The sequence below is a fragment of the Carica papaya genome, chromosome 5 (genome assembly GCF_054855325.1).
Source record: "Carica papaya isolate Zhongbai chromosome 5, ASM5485532v1, whole genome shotgun sequence".
Lineage (NCBI taxonomy): Eukaryota > Viridiplantae > Streptophyta > Magnoliopsida > Brassicales > Caricaceae > Carica > Carica papaya.
The window spans coordinates 5,856,203-5,869,887 of NC_142313.1; the positions used below are offsets into that span (position 1 = coordinate 5,856,203).

At 32.0% G+C, this 13,685-nt stretch overlaps 1 protein-coding gene across 15 annotated transcripts; it reads left to right on the forward strand.

Annotated features, from left to right (window-relative positions):
- Positions 1 to 8,559: 8,559 nt before the first annotated feature.
- On the forward strand, positions 8,560 to 13,299 carry LOC110825776 (flap endonuclease GEN-like 1). 15 transcript variants are annotated; one of them, XM_088219981.1, is made up of 7 exons: positions 8,565 to 8,777; positions 8,922 to 9,226; positions 9,468 to 9,573; positions 10,201 to 10,562; positions 11,070 to 11,173; positions 11,762 to 11,926; positions 12,702 to 13,299. In XM_088219981.1, the coding sequence occupies exons 5-7, from the start codon at positions 11,131 to 11,133 to the stop codon at positions 13,004 to 13,006; spliced, it is 513 nt and encodes a 170-aa protein (XP_088076107.1). In that variant the 5' UTR covers positions 8,565 to 8,777; positions 8,922 to 9,226; positions 9,468 to 9,573; positions 10,201 to 10,562; positions 11,070 to 11,130; the 3' UTR covers positions 13,007 to 13,299. The 15 variants fall into 15 exon arrangements, 11 of the variants coding, with proteins under 11 accessions (XP_088076116.1, XP_088076107.1, XP_088076109.1 ...); XM_088219983.1 differs by having other exon boundaries at positions 10,285 to 10,562; XM_088219982.1 differs by having other exon boundaries at positions 9,477 to 9,573.
- Positions 13,300 to 13,685: the final 386 nt, after the last annotated feature.

The following is a 13,685-nucleotide window of genomic DNA, read 5'->3' on the forward strand; positions in this document are numbered from 1 at the left end:
ACTTCAGAGCCCAATATCCCCAACTATTTGATTAAATGAGAGTGACAAATTTGAGGGACCAAATTTCTTTTAGGGGGGAGAGTTGTAATACCCAGGCTCGAAAAATTAGCTTGGGATAAATTTTGTTAATTTAGATTTGTGTAAAAAATATATTTTATAAATTAATTTAACGAAATTTTTGTTATATTTGGGAAAAAATAAATTATGGATGAGAGTGAAAATAATTTTAAAAAAAATAGGTGAAAATTTGGGTTCGAATGGTATTTTTGAAAAATAAATTAGAAACTGAGGGGTCAGAATGTAAATAAAAAAAATTTGACCACATAGGACTGCCAAGTCAGCAACCTCGATAAATCGGAGCGCACTGCGTGGCAAGGCACGCTAACTCGGTGCCACACGGGAGGCCACGCTGGCGATCCCCGTGCCCCGCAATCGGATGACCTAGAAGCGATCACACGTGCGCGGACGATCCGAATCTATTTCTCACTTAGGTGCGATCGAACGATCGAGATCAAACACGATGAACGATCTATATTAACATGAGATGGGTATAAATATTTCGTATTACACTGAACTCGAACCCTAGCTGTTAGCCTCCCATCGGAGAAGAAGAACCAGTCATCGTAGAAGGGAGCCGACTGCCGACCACTGCCACACCGGAGCCACCTCCAACCATAAAAAAAGGTAAAAATTCTTTTATCCTCTCAAAATTCGATTTCGAGCACCCTTGTGGCCATATCAGAGTAAAACAAATGGCGAGTAAGCTAGAAACCACGGGCAAAACTTGTAGCCTCCTCCAATGAGCCCCTTCTCGTTTCTCTTTTCGTGTTATTTTTTTACCATTGTGTTCACCGTTCTGTTTTCTACAAGTTGACCAAAGAAAAAATTATAGCTGCGAAGGTGAGTCAGCAGAGTCGCCACACCCAAAAAACCCCACCGCCAATAGGTTTTCATTTTCTGATTTTTTTGGCCAACTGAGGCCCCCTTAACGTGTTTTTTCCTAGGGATATGTATAAAGGCAGCCAAAACTAGCCAAAATCAGCCGAAAACAGCCAGGCTGAGGAAAATCACTACCACGGGCAGTGGTGTCATGGCCGGAGCACAACAGTACCGTCGTATCGGAATCCTAAAATTGGCTAAAAAGGATTTTTGACACCGATTTTGGGCTTTTGGGATATTTTTAGGTACGTGAAGCGTGTTTTAATTTTCGTAAAAAAATTTAGAAAATTCAAAGATCACTAGTAGGCACAGTAGAAAGTTCGATTTTTCAAACATCGATTCGGGTAAGAATCTCTCATCATATTCTCTATTATAAAATTGAAGGTTAATAATCAATAATATGGTATTTTGTGAAATTTAAAAAAACTTAAGAATAATTACAGGTCACTAATGGAACCAGAACTAGTTAGTTATTTATTTGTCCTGTTTAACTAATTATTTGAATTTACAGCTTTAAATATATGATAATATATTAGAATGATTAAATGATTCAGTTGTGCTTCCTTGATGTATATATCTCTTATTTTATGTGATTTACAGTTGATTTGTGAAATTTAAAATTAATATGCAAATGAAAAATTGCTTGGTTATGTGAATTAATGAATAATTGTCTTATTAGATATCTTGGGAGATGATGGACGGACTGGGTACATAGGAAATCCTACCATGAACGTTACCTCATAACGGACGGGGTATCGAGGGATTGTATTTTTGTGCTCATACCGGACAGGTATGGGGATGACCCGATTCACCCTCATACTAGACGGGGTATTGAAGGATGGTATTTTTGGCACTAATACCAAACAGGATATGGAGATGACCAGTTAGTTGACAAGTTTAGATATTAGGTTCACACGTAATGGTACCCCCTCTATGTGCCCCCAAGTATACTAGTAAGCAAAATAAAAAGAGAAAGTTGTTATTCTTACTCATTTGAATATGAGATCATAATATTATTTGAGTTATTGTCTTTATAGGTCGATTTGAAAATCTTGTAATGGTAAATATGCAATAAATAATTTTCCTTATGATAAATGAATTTACTTAAATTAAGAGTTCCATTGGTTATTTTTATAATTTTCACCAACCATCGATTTTTGTATCGGTGAGTAGTGTGATATTTTTATTGGGTTAGTGTAGGTCACCCCTCACGTATTAACCATTTCATATCAAGAAGACTAAGATCCAGATTCTGATCAGTAAGAGGGCTGTGAATAGGTGTTTCCCTCGAATCCTATCAAGAGTTAATAGAGGTTAACCTCCCTACAATAGTTATTTACTATTTTTGTATGTTATTACATTTTTTGTTTTATGAACCGTTATGAAAGGGACATTTCTGTAGCTCTATTGGGCATGCTAAGTTATGTATAAGGAATGTAAACCCTAATGTTATTATACGCTTTCGTATATAATTTATAATCATGTTTCTATTTAAGTTCTGATCTTTACATTGTGAGTAATCCACCTCCTGAACTCCCTTTAAGTATTAGTGAAAGTTGCTCTCGGATACTTATTTATTCGTTTTTCTTTAATTACCATTTGTCTTTTATGAATCATGTAGAAGAGACATCCTTGTAGTCCTATTGGACAATTCAATTAATCGTGTAAGAAATATAAAGTTTAACATTATTATTCGCTTCCATATTTAAATTATAAATTCATTTTCTTTAAGATTCCAAGTCTTCATATACTCAAATTAAGTGAAGCAGAATATTATATTAGAAATGAAAATTACACGATTTAAAGTAAAAAAAAAAAATCAAACAGCATTTATATTTTGATATAATTTGGTAATTTGAGTATATATATCTATCTCAATTTGTGTTCATTCACAATACAGATGCAATGGTGTAGGTTTCATTAAACCCTAACTCGGTGTTGATTTATTTCTTATTTTTTGACTGTTCGAGTTCTCATTGGTTTCTTATTTTTTTTTATTATTAAGTTTTATGGGTTATTTTGTTTGAATTTGATCTAATTAATTCATTATATTAATATTTATAAGAAAAAATAAAAAAAATATATTATTAATATATATAATAATACACACTAATTATATTTATTAATATAAATATAAATATACATATATTTTATAATATTATATATATATATATAGATCAAATATGAATGGATTTTAGAAAGTTAAACTTGACTCACCTTTTTTTCTTTCAACTCGAACCTAATTCGAACTAAAGATGCACTTTAACTAAAAAATTATAATAAATTAATTCAAAGGAATCAAACTAAACATATTTAAATACAAAATATTATCTCTAATTTATAATTTATAATAGTGTTGAGTTAGATCTACCTCATATTTACTTTTTTAATAATATAAATTCATTTACTCTTAAAAAAGTATATAATTTTTGTCAATAATCTCATACAAATGTACGAGTTCAAAGGTTTTTGTTATGTTACAAGTTTATGAAAATTTATTTTATTAATTTTTAATAAATTAATCTTGTAGTTTAAAGGATATTCTAATAAGATCCAATATCCACGTGTATATTAAATTTTCTTCCTATCTAAAAACAGACAAAATTGATACGAAAATCCAAAATTAAATACAGTTGTAAATATATATATATATGCTTTCTTTAGTTTTATTAGCAACAACTGCCTTCACTAACCACAGTTTTGCTCCATTCTTACCCGTAGTTTTATTACATGCCATCTTCCCAGTTTACAGCTGGTAAAATTAATTTTACTTTTTTTTTTTTTTTTTATTTGACCTACCAAAAATTACTGCATGAGACAATCACACCATCTCAGCATATTAACATGGTAACATCATCACATTAAAAATAAATAATCTAGATGTCATCATTCATTATCACTCACGTAAAAGTAAATTTTGATAAATATAATTAATAAATTTTAAATTTTGTTTGTATATTTATAGCAATTAAAACAACTCACTTATATATTTATGAATTAATTGCCTCTTTTAACCATAAATAACAACAATAATTGAAGAAGGTGAATATTTAATTTAAGGAATTCTCTTATTAAATTTATTTTTATATGACAAAACAGGACTATCTGTTATTTATTTTCTATTATTAATAATAAGAATTATTATTATAATTAATGCTATTTAAAATAGTAAAATACCATAACTTATATTACAATTAATATACATGTACCATTTAGTAAAAATAAAGTCAACCCGTGTGAAAAAAGAAGAAGAAGAAGAAGAAGAAGATAGACAAATAAATAAGATAGGGCAAATTATAACCATTCATATGTAATTTAAATGGAATATTAGCATATAATTAATATCTTACATGAACATACATACATATATATATATATATATATGGTTATGCTAGCTTGCTGGTTAACTTTACAAATCAAACATTTACATACATTTTTGGGTTAACTTCCTTATTCTTTTTTTCCATGTTTCTATATCCAAATCTGCAAATTTTAATAACTTTAGGAATGAATGTTATTTTAAGGAATGAAACTTTTATTAAAATCCTTATCAACTCATTAAAAATAAAATCAGATGAAATCCAAATCATCTTTTAAAATAAAATAAACTCTCATTTTATAAAACTGAAAGTAATAATCCTTAAATGGCAATTTAATTATTAAAAAAATTAAAAAAAATCTCATGATTAAGATTTTGAATCTTTTAAATTTGTTAACTTATTCATTATATCAGTTATAGAGTTCATTTGTTTGACTTTCATGAGGGTAAAATTAACAAAATTGTTAACCATTGACATTTTTTTTTTCTTTGAGTATATCTCAAATATATAGCATGTAGATTTACCAAAATACCCTCTTCCACCAAATTCTTCTATAAATACCAGGTGCAATTCCCCTCTATTCCTCCATCAACAGCAGCTGCCTATAATTCTTCTCAAGCATTCCTTGCAATAATAATTATTCTTCTTCTTTGTGATTTTTGTGGTAAGCAAATTTGCTTTCATTTGTTCTTTTCAAACTCTCTCTTTCTGTATTCTTTTTTGGGTTTAGTCATACTGATTATTTTATGCGTATGTATATGTAGTGCATCATGAATCAATTCAAGGTTGTTGCTCCATATTCAAGCGAAATGAATAGAATGAAAGTTGACAATATCAATATTTTGTTATTGGATGACGATCCTATATGTCTCTCAATTGTTTCAAGAATGATGCATAAGAGTGGATATCAAGGTACGTACGTATTTATATCTGTATATTTTATAAAATTTAAGTAGATTTACATTATTAATTATATATATATGTTTTACTTATGTTTAGATTTAAGTAACACTGAGTCATAGATATAAATTAAAATTAGGTATACAATAAATTTAGTAGAGAAAAGATTTAGACTACCATTTATATGGCACCTTCATTATTTATATATATATATATTTATATAATTAACATAAACTCAAAAAGTAATCATACCTTTGCAGAGCACATCTTAAGAAATACATTGACATAACTGGTACGCAACATGTGTGATTAAAAAATTATACATTCGAAATAAGTAATGAATGAGTATAAATTTAATTATATATCTGTTATATATTTTTAATAAAATTTTATTTTTATTTTTAGTTTTACTTAAATTAATCAAAATTTGATCGTATATAACTAGGGTCATATTTATAATATTTTGGTTTCACATTTAATATTTTGTTAATTAAGTTTTAGTTGTTTCAATTAACACTGAGATTAAGAAAATTAAGTCTGAGTACTGAGTTGATGAGTTGCAGTGATCACTGCAAGACGAGCTGTTGATGCCTTCTGGATATTGCGGGAGAGAGAAAACCGACTGGATCTTGTTCTCGCAGACGACCAGCTGCCCGACATGGACAAATATCAGTTTCTTGAAACTATGGCTCGGGTTTCTCAACTCCCAGTTATTAGTCAGTATATGTAGCCTTTAATTCATCTTCACACACCCACATATATACCATTATATACATACATCTATATATTTTAATTTCTTGATCATAAATAAATATGTGTATATATAGTGATGTCAACGGACCGAGATGAGAATGGCATATTGGGGAGCCTGGACAATGGGGCAGAATTTCACCTGGTGAAGCCACTTACATATAACGATGTAAGAAGCCTTTGGCAATTTTCTGTCCTGAGAAAAATAGAGCTCAATAGGCTGCCTTCCTCTTCTTCCTCTTCTGAAAATGGAATGAGCAGCTCTGCCGCTGAATCTCTCCATATTTTCAATAGCATCAGTCTTGAATCTGATGATGACGAGGAGTCTGATGCTAATCAAAGTGGCTCCAAAAGGAAACAGTCTGAAAACTCCTCCAGCAGAAGCTCAGATGATAACTCTGATCCAAACCTCGTCAAGAAGAACAAGATTGTTAGGACTGATAAGCTGCACAACAAATTCGTGCCCGCTGTTGATTTTCTCGGTGTAGAAGGTTAGTACAGACTTCACTTAATTTCTTCACGTATAAATACATATATATATGTGTGTCAATTTCTGCCATTGACATTGCTTTTGTAATTGCAGGAGTTTTTCCGTCGTCAGGGCTAAAAAAGGAACACACTTCAAGTCATTTACAGGTTTATAATTAATTGTCATCATATACATATATGTTTCAAGCCAACTATGTATAATATTAGTAGGACATGTTCTTGAATATATAATTCTTGAAATTTTTTTACTTTAGTATAAATCCATACATGTATATATGAATCTGAAAATTAAATATACGTATGGACACACTGCACCCATTTATATCACAAGGCCTTTCAAAAAATATATACATATATATATTATATGGTACAGAAATATCTACTATCCTTGAAAAGGGAACAAGATGAAAAGTTCTATATCTCACCCAATGTGTGCTTGTACCAGTTTTCTTCAATCCCGTTGAACATGGGTGGAGGAGGCATTTATCAATTACCCGGATGGGAGAACGGAATTTCAGTAATATTCCATCCCGAAATCAAAAACATCTTCAAAGAGCATAACGTCAATCCGGCGAACTTGCAGGCTGCTGCCTCCGTCGGCCGGCGCTTTGGAGCACCAGCTGCAAATTTCGATGTCCGTCAACTTCCAAGTTCATCACATGCTGCAGCTAACTTTCCTCCAACGTCTTCTCTTACTCAAAACCTGGTAAACTTTTCAAACATGATATATGGTAGTGCTGCAGCTCCTCTCAACTATGGCTATGCGTTGGAGAATGTGGGAAGTGACTATAACGAGAATAAGAATATGATTTATGATAGTAATGATAACAAGAGTAGTACTGGTAGTAATTTGCAGCCTATGAAGGAGAAAGGCCTGGTTATCGGAGAAACCAGTTATAATAATAACAACAATTGGACGATCAGTGGAGGTGATTATTTGGATTATCAGTTGATTGATGAGTCAACTGACTGGCGAGCAATGCTTGAAAGTGTCATGGGAGAAGAACTAATCTCTGTGCCTCAGCCACAGCCTATGCAAGAACAAGTTGCAGCTCACCCGGCGCAGGCTCCCCAGACGCTCCACCCTGCGCCAACGCCACAGATTGCTCAGCCGGAAGCACCACAATTGTCAAACGTTGAGTTTGATATGTTTGGTGCAAATGGCTATGGAGGAGTTGATGGTCTGTTCAATATGCTGACAGTCACAAGCAATTTATTCGATCAGGATTTCAGTGATCTCGTGTAGATGATCTGCAACTTTCCAGTTCAGGTGGGCAGATGATGATGATGGTGGTCGGATGTTTGTTAGACTTTTTCAATTATTAAGAACTTGTTTTTATCAGTCAGCTTCCAATAATGAGCCCGTTGAGGGGTGACGGGTTGAAACTTTATTTGGTTTGTTTGAGTTGTAATTGCTTATGTTTATGAACTATTTGCTTGAAAATTTTAAGGTCTTGTTTTTAAATAATCTTTTAATATTTTTTGTTATCAAATTTAATATCTGTTTATTCGTTATATGTATACATATATGTATGTATGTTTATAGGCCTATATTGTCTGTGTATATGCATGATCATCCTCACACTATAAAAGGTTTTTGTTTTTCTAGAAAATTCTTTTGAAAAATTAAATTTTTGTGTGAAAAAACTCATACTGGAATATTATGAATTTAATAATTTCCCTGTTTAGAGCCACTATGTCTTATTATATGTAAGTTTTTATTTTAATTTTACTTAAAGTAATTAAATTTTAATTAAAAATATAATTTATTATTATATATTATATCATTATTTAATATTTATTATCAAATATTACATTTAAATATTATTTTAAATTATATTATATTTTATTAATTATTACTTAATTAAATTATCAATATGTCTATTTATTATACTTCTATATATATTTTTATTTAGAAACTATTTTTATATAATTGATGTATGTATATAATATAATTAATGAATATATAATTCGATTAAAAAATTATATTTCATTTTAATTAATATTTAAAAATTTTATTAAATAATTTAAATATTTTATAAGATTTTAATTTTTTTTTTTTCAAAAAAGTAAATGAAATTGATAACATGTAAAAAAATAAATGAAATTGATGGCGTAGAAAACTTTCTACCGGCTTTGATTTTGGGCTTATATGAATTTATATATTTATTTCTTCTTGAATTTACAAACGAACATGACCCCTGCACAACTCCGCAAAGCAGCCATCCCGACCTCCGCTACCGGCGCTCAGTCAAGTCACCGGACGGAGAAGACCGACGTCGTTTCCGTTTCAGATTGTCTGCTCTATAAGCCAAGATGATTACCACTCTCAAGGCCCTCAATTCCAGAGGTCGCTTTCCGAGAAAATCTCTCGGCCAGGTCCCTTTCTCATTTCTTTTTCCTTTCCTTGTTTGGTTTCCTGGAAAGTAGATTTGGAATAATTCTGACTGTATTAGCTTAGCCTCGTTCGTTGGGGATAATACTCGAATACTAAGCATGTGTCTGGTTTCGTGTGTTTTTCAGCATTACATGTTGGATTCTGAAATTAACGAGCAGCTTTCTCTTGCGGCTAATGTTAAGCAAGGGGATGTGGTTTTAGAGATTGGACCTGGAACTGGATCTCTGACCAACGTCCTTATAAATGCTGGCACAGTCGTCGATTAATTTTGTACATACCAGAATTCTTTCTAGCTAGAGATTATGTATTGTTTTTCTTGTTCTGTTCTTGTTTTTTTACAGAATTATGCACTCTTTTGAGTTATGTGCTACAGGATCCACACATGGCTGACCTTGTGAGAGAAAGGTTTGCAGGCATAGACCAGTTCAAGGTATATTTTGTGTTTTTGGTTTGAAATTGCTTTTGCTATGCGATCCAAGAAATTGTTTGAGCAATAATAGTTATTACTCAAAAGTTGGATGTGTTGAAACAAGTTCCAGGAAAAAAAAGTATTCAAAACCAAAAAATCTGGCTGGGAAAACCTAGAATCTAATTTTGAAGGAATTTAAATTTTATCCTTTCCAGATTCTCATATCCATTTTGTTTTTTCTTAATGTCCGTTCTCCTGTTAGTAATTGTAGGTAGTGCAGGAGGACTTAACTAAGTCTCACATTAGCTCCCACATGATCATTGTTGGAAAGTAGAAAGCCATTAGCTGCAAACTCAGCCCTTGCTAAAGTGAGAACTTAACTTCCTTGAGGTTATCTATTTTTTTCCTTTATCTTCCTGAATGTGACTAGTGGTTTTGGCCAAGAAGGGGAACCAAAGAAGGAGAAAGAATTTTTGAAACAATGGAAGATGGTTAATTTAGTTTTAATCCTGGAACCATGGTCAGTGGTGCGAAGTGCATGCTGGCTTCATATATGTTGGCATCGCTTTAAGAAACCTGAATATGTGCTCGACCTAACTCGATTTTAGATGCAGTACCTTGAGTAACAGATTGCAGTATATGAAAATATTAACTAATTATAATCATGGAGCTAGTTGATTGGAGCATTTTTAACCATTTGAAGAATGCAAGTTCGAGGGTTCGCCGTTTACTATATCTGCAACTAGATAAGGTTCTTTTTGTATTGTATGGTTGAAGTCTAGGTTAACCAACTAGATTGGCATTGAGGCATACTTAACATTTTTAAGTGCGATTTTGTGTCACAATTGTTAACAGTAATTAAAACATGCCCCATGAACCCGAGTTCAACTTTCATACTACCTTTCTCGTCATTAATCCTGAAAATAAATTGCAGTAAATGAGATGCAAATCTAACAACATGCTTTCTTTGGGATAAATGTAACCTTCCTTTGCAGGAATAGAAGTTGTCTTAATTTTTAGTTATGTTGTTGAAAAAACCAGTCGGAGTGGAGAAGTAATATTCTTTTCATACATGATAGCGAGCTAATTCCATGGGACCAGTTGGTTCATCAATGCTGGTAACATTGAAAGACAAAAGAAAGCATTCAAGTACCAATACATGCATTTTGTTCTAAAAACCCAGCCTTATCGATGGGGGATGGAAAATGTGACCAAAGTTGGCCTTCAAGATATATACATCTTGGCATTAAGAAGCTAGGGGTATTACAGCCCTTCCTTACTCGCAAATTGCCTCCACCACAGCTCATTGATTCATATATCTGACTGCCACAGAAACATCTTTACTCAACTGTGACAGGTATGGCATTGCCCTCTCTTTCTCTCTCCTACTCCTTGCTCTTACTCTCTTTTCTCTGTTCTTCTGTTTGCCTTGTGTAGTCGTGTTCCAGTACTTTTTTCTGTTGCCTAGTTGGTTGTGTAACTTAAACCATCTGATGGTAGGGTCTAAATTTAGTCTGTTTGAGTTGTTACTTATGATTTTCAAGCGAATTCTTGGAAAGGATTAGATTAATACACACGAGGTGCTTTGTATATGCATATGAATAACAACCCTATTTCTTTTTTCGTAAAGTTATGATTGTTATTGCTGCATTAGGATGATTATGAGAGTTGGCTTTTCTTTATTTGTGCTTTGATTATGACTCTCTATTCTTTATTTGTGCTTGACATTACTGTTTGTGGTTTGAGTTTCCGAATCATGGAGTTATAATTATAACAGTCTTACTCTATAATTTTGCGCTGTTTAGGGGTGTTGTTACTAATTTCCAAGCAATTGTGATCATTATGGTATGGTTTACTTCCTTAGGCTATGTTAACCAGTTTGTAACCATGCTAATGGAGGACATGATAACTGACTTGAGTTTCATATGGTTGAGTGGCACAACCAACTTATCATCTACCTGAATATAGGTATATATATATATGCACGTATATTGGATTCTTGTTGTTTCACTGAAAAAAACAATGTGTTAATGTTTCTACTAAAGAACTTCATATCATTGTTAGTTTGTTCTCCCATCCTTCCCTCCCCACCCCCTCCCCCCCACCCCGGAAAAAAAAAAAAGAAAAGAAAAGTCCTTTTTGGATAATGATTATCTATTTTAAAAGAAAAAACTGGTATAAAAATCCTGATAGTCAAGAGGCGTAGGTGATTGACTGTGTAAAGATTTGGCCATTTGATATTACTCAGTGTTCCTTGTTTCCCTTGTATACTTTAAAGGTTTATTATTTTTTTAAACTTCAGTTTTTGTGGTTTTTTTCCTTTTAATGGTTCCGTTTGTAATCTTAGGAAACAATTGCTTATTTTAGTTGAAGGGTTTATACTGTATTAATTTACTTTCTTACTCTAGCTACCATTTAGGAGTCCATATGAAATAGTTCTTATTCTGTTTTTTTAATTATCTTTTTAATCTCAAAAAGAAATATGTTCATTTGCTTTTTATTTTTCCATTTTTGTTGAAGTCCCTATTCATTTAGTGACTATTAAGAGTTCTACAGGAAGTACCGAACTACTTGGGATGCCTGTCCTGAACGCAAAAGGGGAGGCCAAAGTGCTGTCTGCACAGATAAATAATGATGGTCTTGTTGATGCTTGCATTACATCTGATAGTGATGCATTCCTCTTTGGAGCTAAATGCATGATAAAACAGGCCCAATTCAAAAGTAAGGCGTAACCTGTTAACTTATTTCAGTAGACTTAAACAATTCTTTTATTTATTTATTTATTTTGCTTTGATGTACACATTCGTCCAAATTACTGCATTTTCGTCCATGAATATGGATGAAAATTAATACAGCATCAACCAAAACTGAGATGATTTATTTGCTGTTAGTCAGCACTATTAGGGATTCATACATGATTATGGTTGTGAATATCGATGTTATGCTGTTACTCTTGCTAATGCAGTATGAGAAGATATTAAAATGGGAGAATTGTAGTGACTTAAGAAATATTTTTCAATTATTATGATATCTTAGTATTTTTAAATTATTTATATTATTTAGGAATACTAGTTAGATTTAGAAACTTATTATTTTATCTTCTTTAGTTTTATATTTTCGTTATTGGTAGCAATTATTGCTACAAAAAGGCTAGTACCTAGAGAATAGGACCCAAAATAAATAGAGAATTATTTGCTAGGCTTGCAATCCTATTTTCTCACTTCTCTATGTTGTATGTTGACTGCCTACTATTCCCCTTTCTTCTTATTTGTTCATCTTATTCCTTTTCTCCTCTCTATGTTCTCTGTTATGTTAAATGTACGCTATTTTGAGAAAAAATTGTTTTAAGGTGATGATATGGCAATTATTGTTGTTTTTTAACTAATTATTTATTTCCATCCTTTGAACATCCTTCTCTTTCAGTTTTAATTATAATCCATTGGTGTTTGTTATGCACTCTTGTGAATGGTATTCAAAACTATATTGCTTTTTATAGTTGGCTCTTTACATTTGGCGTGCGTGAGAATCTCATGTCAGCAGGAACTATTTGAATGCTACTGTATGCGAGATATTAAAGTTGGTCTTGGGCTGAAGAGGAAGCATTTGATAGCCATCTCACTTTTGGTTGGAAATGACCATGACCTACATGGGGTGCAAGGAATTGGGCTTGATACAGCTCTTCAGTTTGTTGAAAATTTTAGTAACGAGGAGATATTGGATAGGTGTGCCTCTAAGCTGGATTTAGATATCAGATCTTTTTATTCTTTTTGTGTAATAGTTTTCAATATGGATTTTGGGTGAATATAGTTACAACTTCTCTTAGAAAAGGAAAATTCTATGCAGATTATGTGAAATAGGCCAGGGCATTACACTAATAGGCTAGGGCCTACTTAAGTCTTTAAATGATGTCAAGAACGGTTCAGAAGAGAGCTTGCAAAATGCAAGATCTTCTCATTGTTCCTTTTGTGGGCATCCTGGCAACAAGAGAGCACATTTCAAGTTTTCTTGTGAATATTGTGATCCTGGTATTGACGGTTGTATATAATAGAATTCTGCAGGGATATTAATCCATTATTTCTGTTTTTCTAGAGAAATATGCATATGCATATGGGTTGTTTTTGTTGGATTTTTATACAGGCATTTGTTTGGTGTTCATTTAAGATTCTGGTTATTTCTTTATATGATAATAAATATTTGTTTTAGACACAGTAAAAGATGGCTGCTGTATATCATGGAAAAAACACATAATTTTTTGTTGTTTCTTTGTATGATATCACTATTTTTGTTTAGATGGAGCAACTGATGCCCATTCTATATTGTATATTTTTATATGATTTAGTAATTTGTGTAGATTGTATCCACTTCAGTCTGTGTCTAACTTACTGATGTACGCAGGTAGATTTGTGTACTAAGTCGGGTATGGAAAGACTTCATAATGTCAAACCCACCCGTTTCAATCCATTTTTTCTTTTTATTAATT

Excerpts from the sequence above, each read along its gene's own strand:
- LOC110825776 (XM_088219979.1), top strand. The coding sequence starts at position 11,131 with ATGGTTGAGTGGCACAACCAACTTATCATCTACCTGAATATAG. Across the intron at positions 11,174-11,761 it reads TATCATCTACCTGAATATAG|GAAGTACCGAACTACTTGGG; the intron begins GTATATATATAT and ends AGAGTTCTACAG. Across the intron at positions 11,927-12,701 it reads AAAACAGGCCCAATTCAAAA|TTGGCTCTTTACATTTGGCG; the intron begins GTAAGGCGTAAC and ends TGCTTTTTATAG.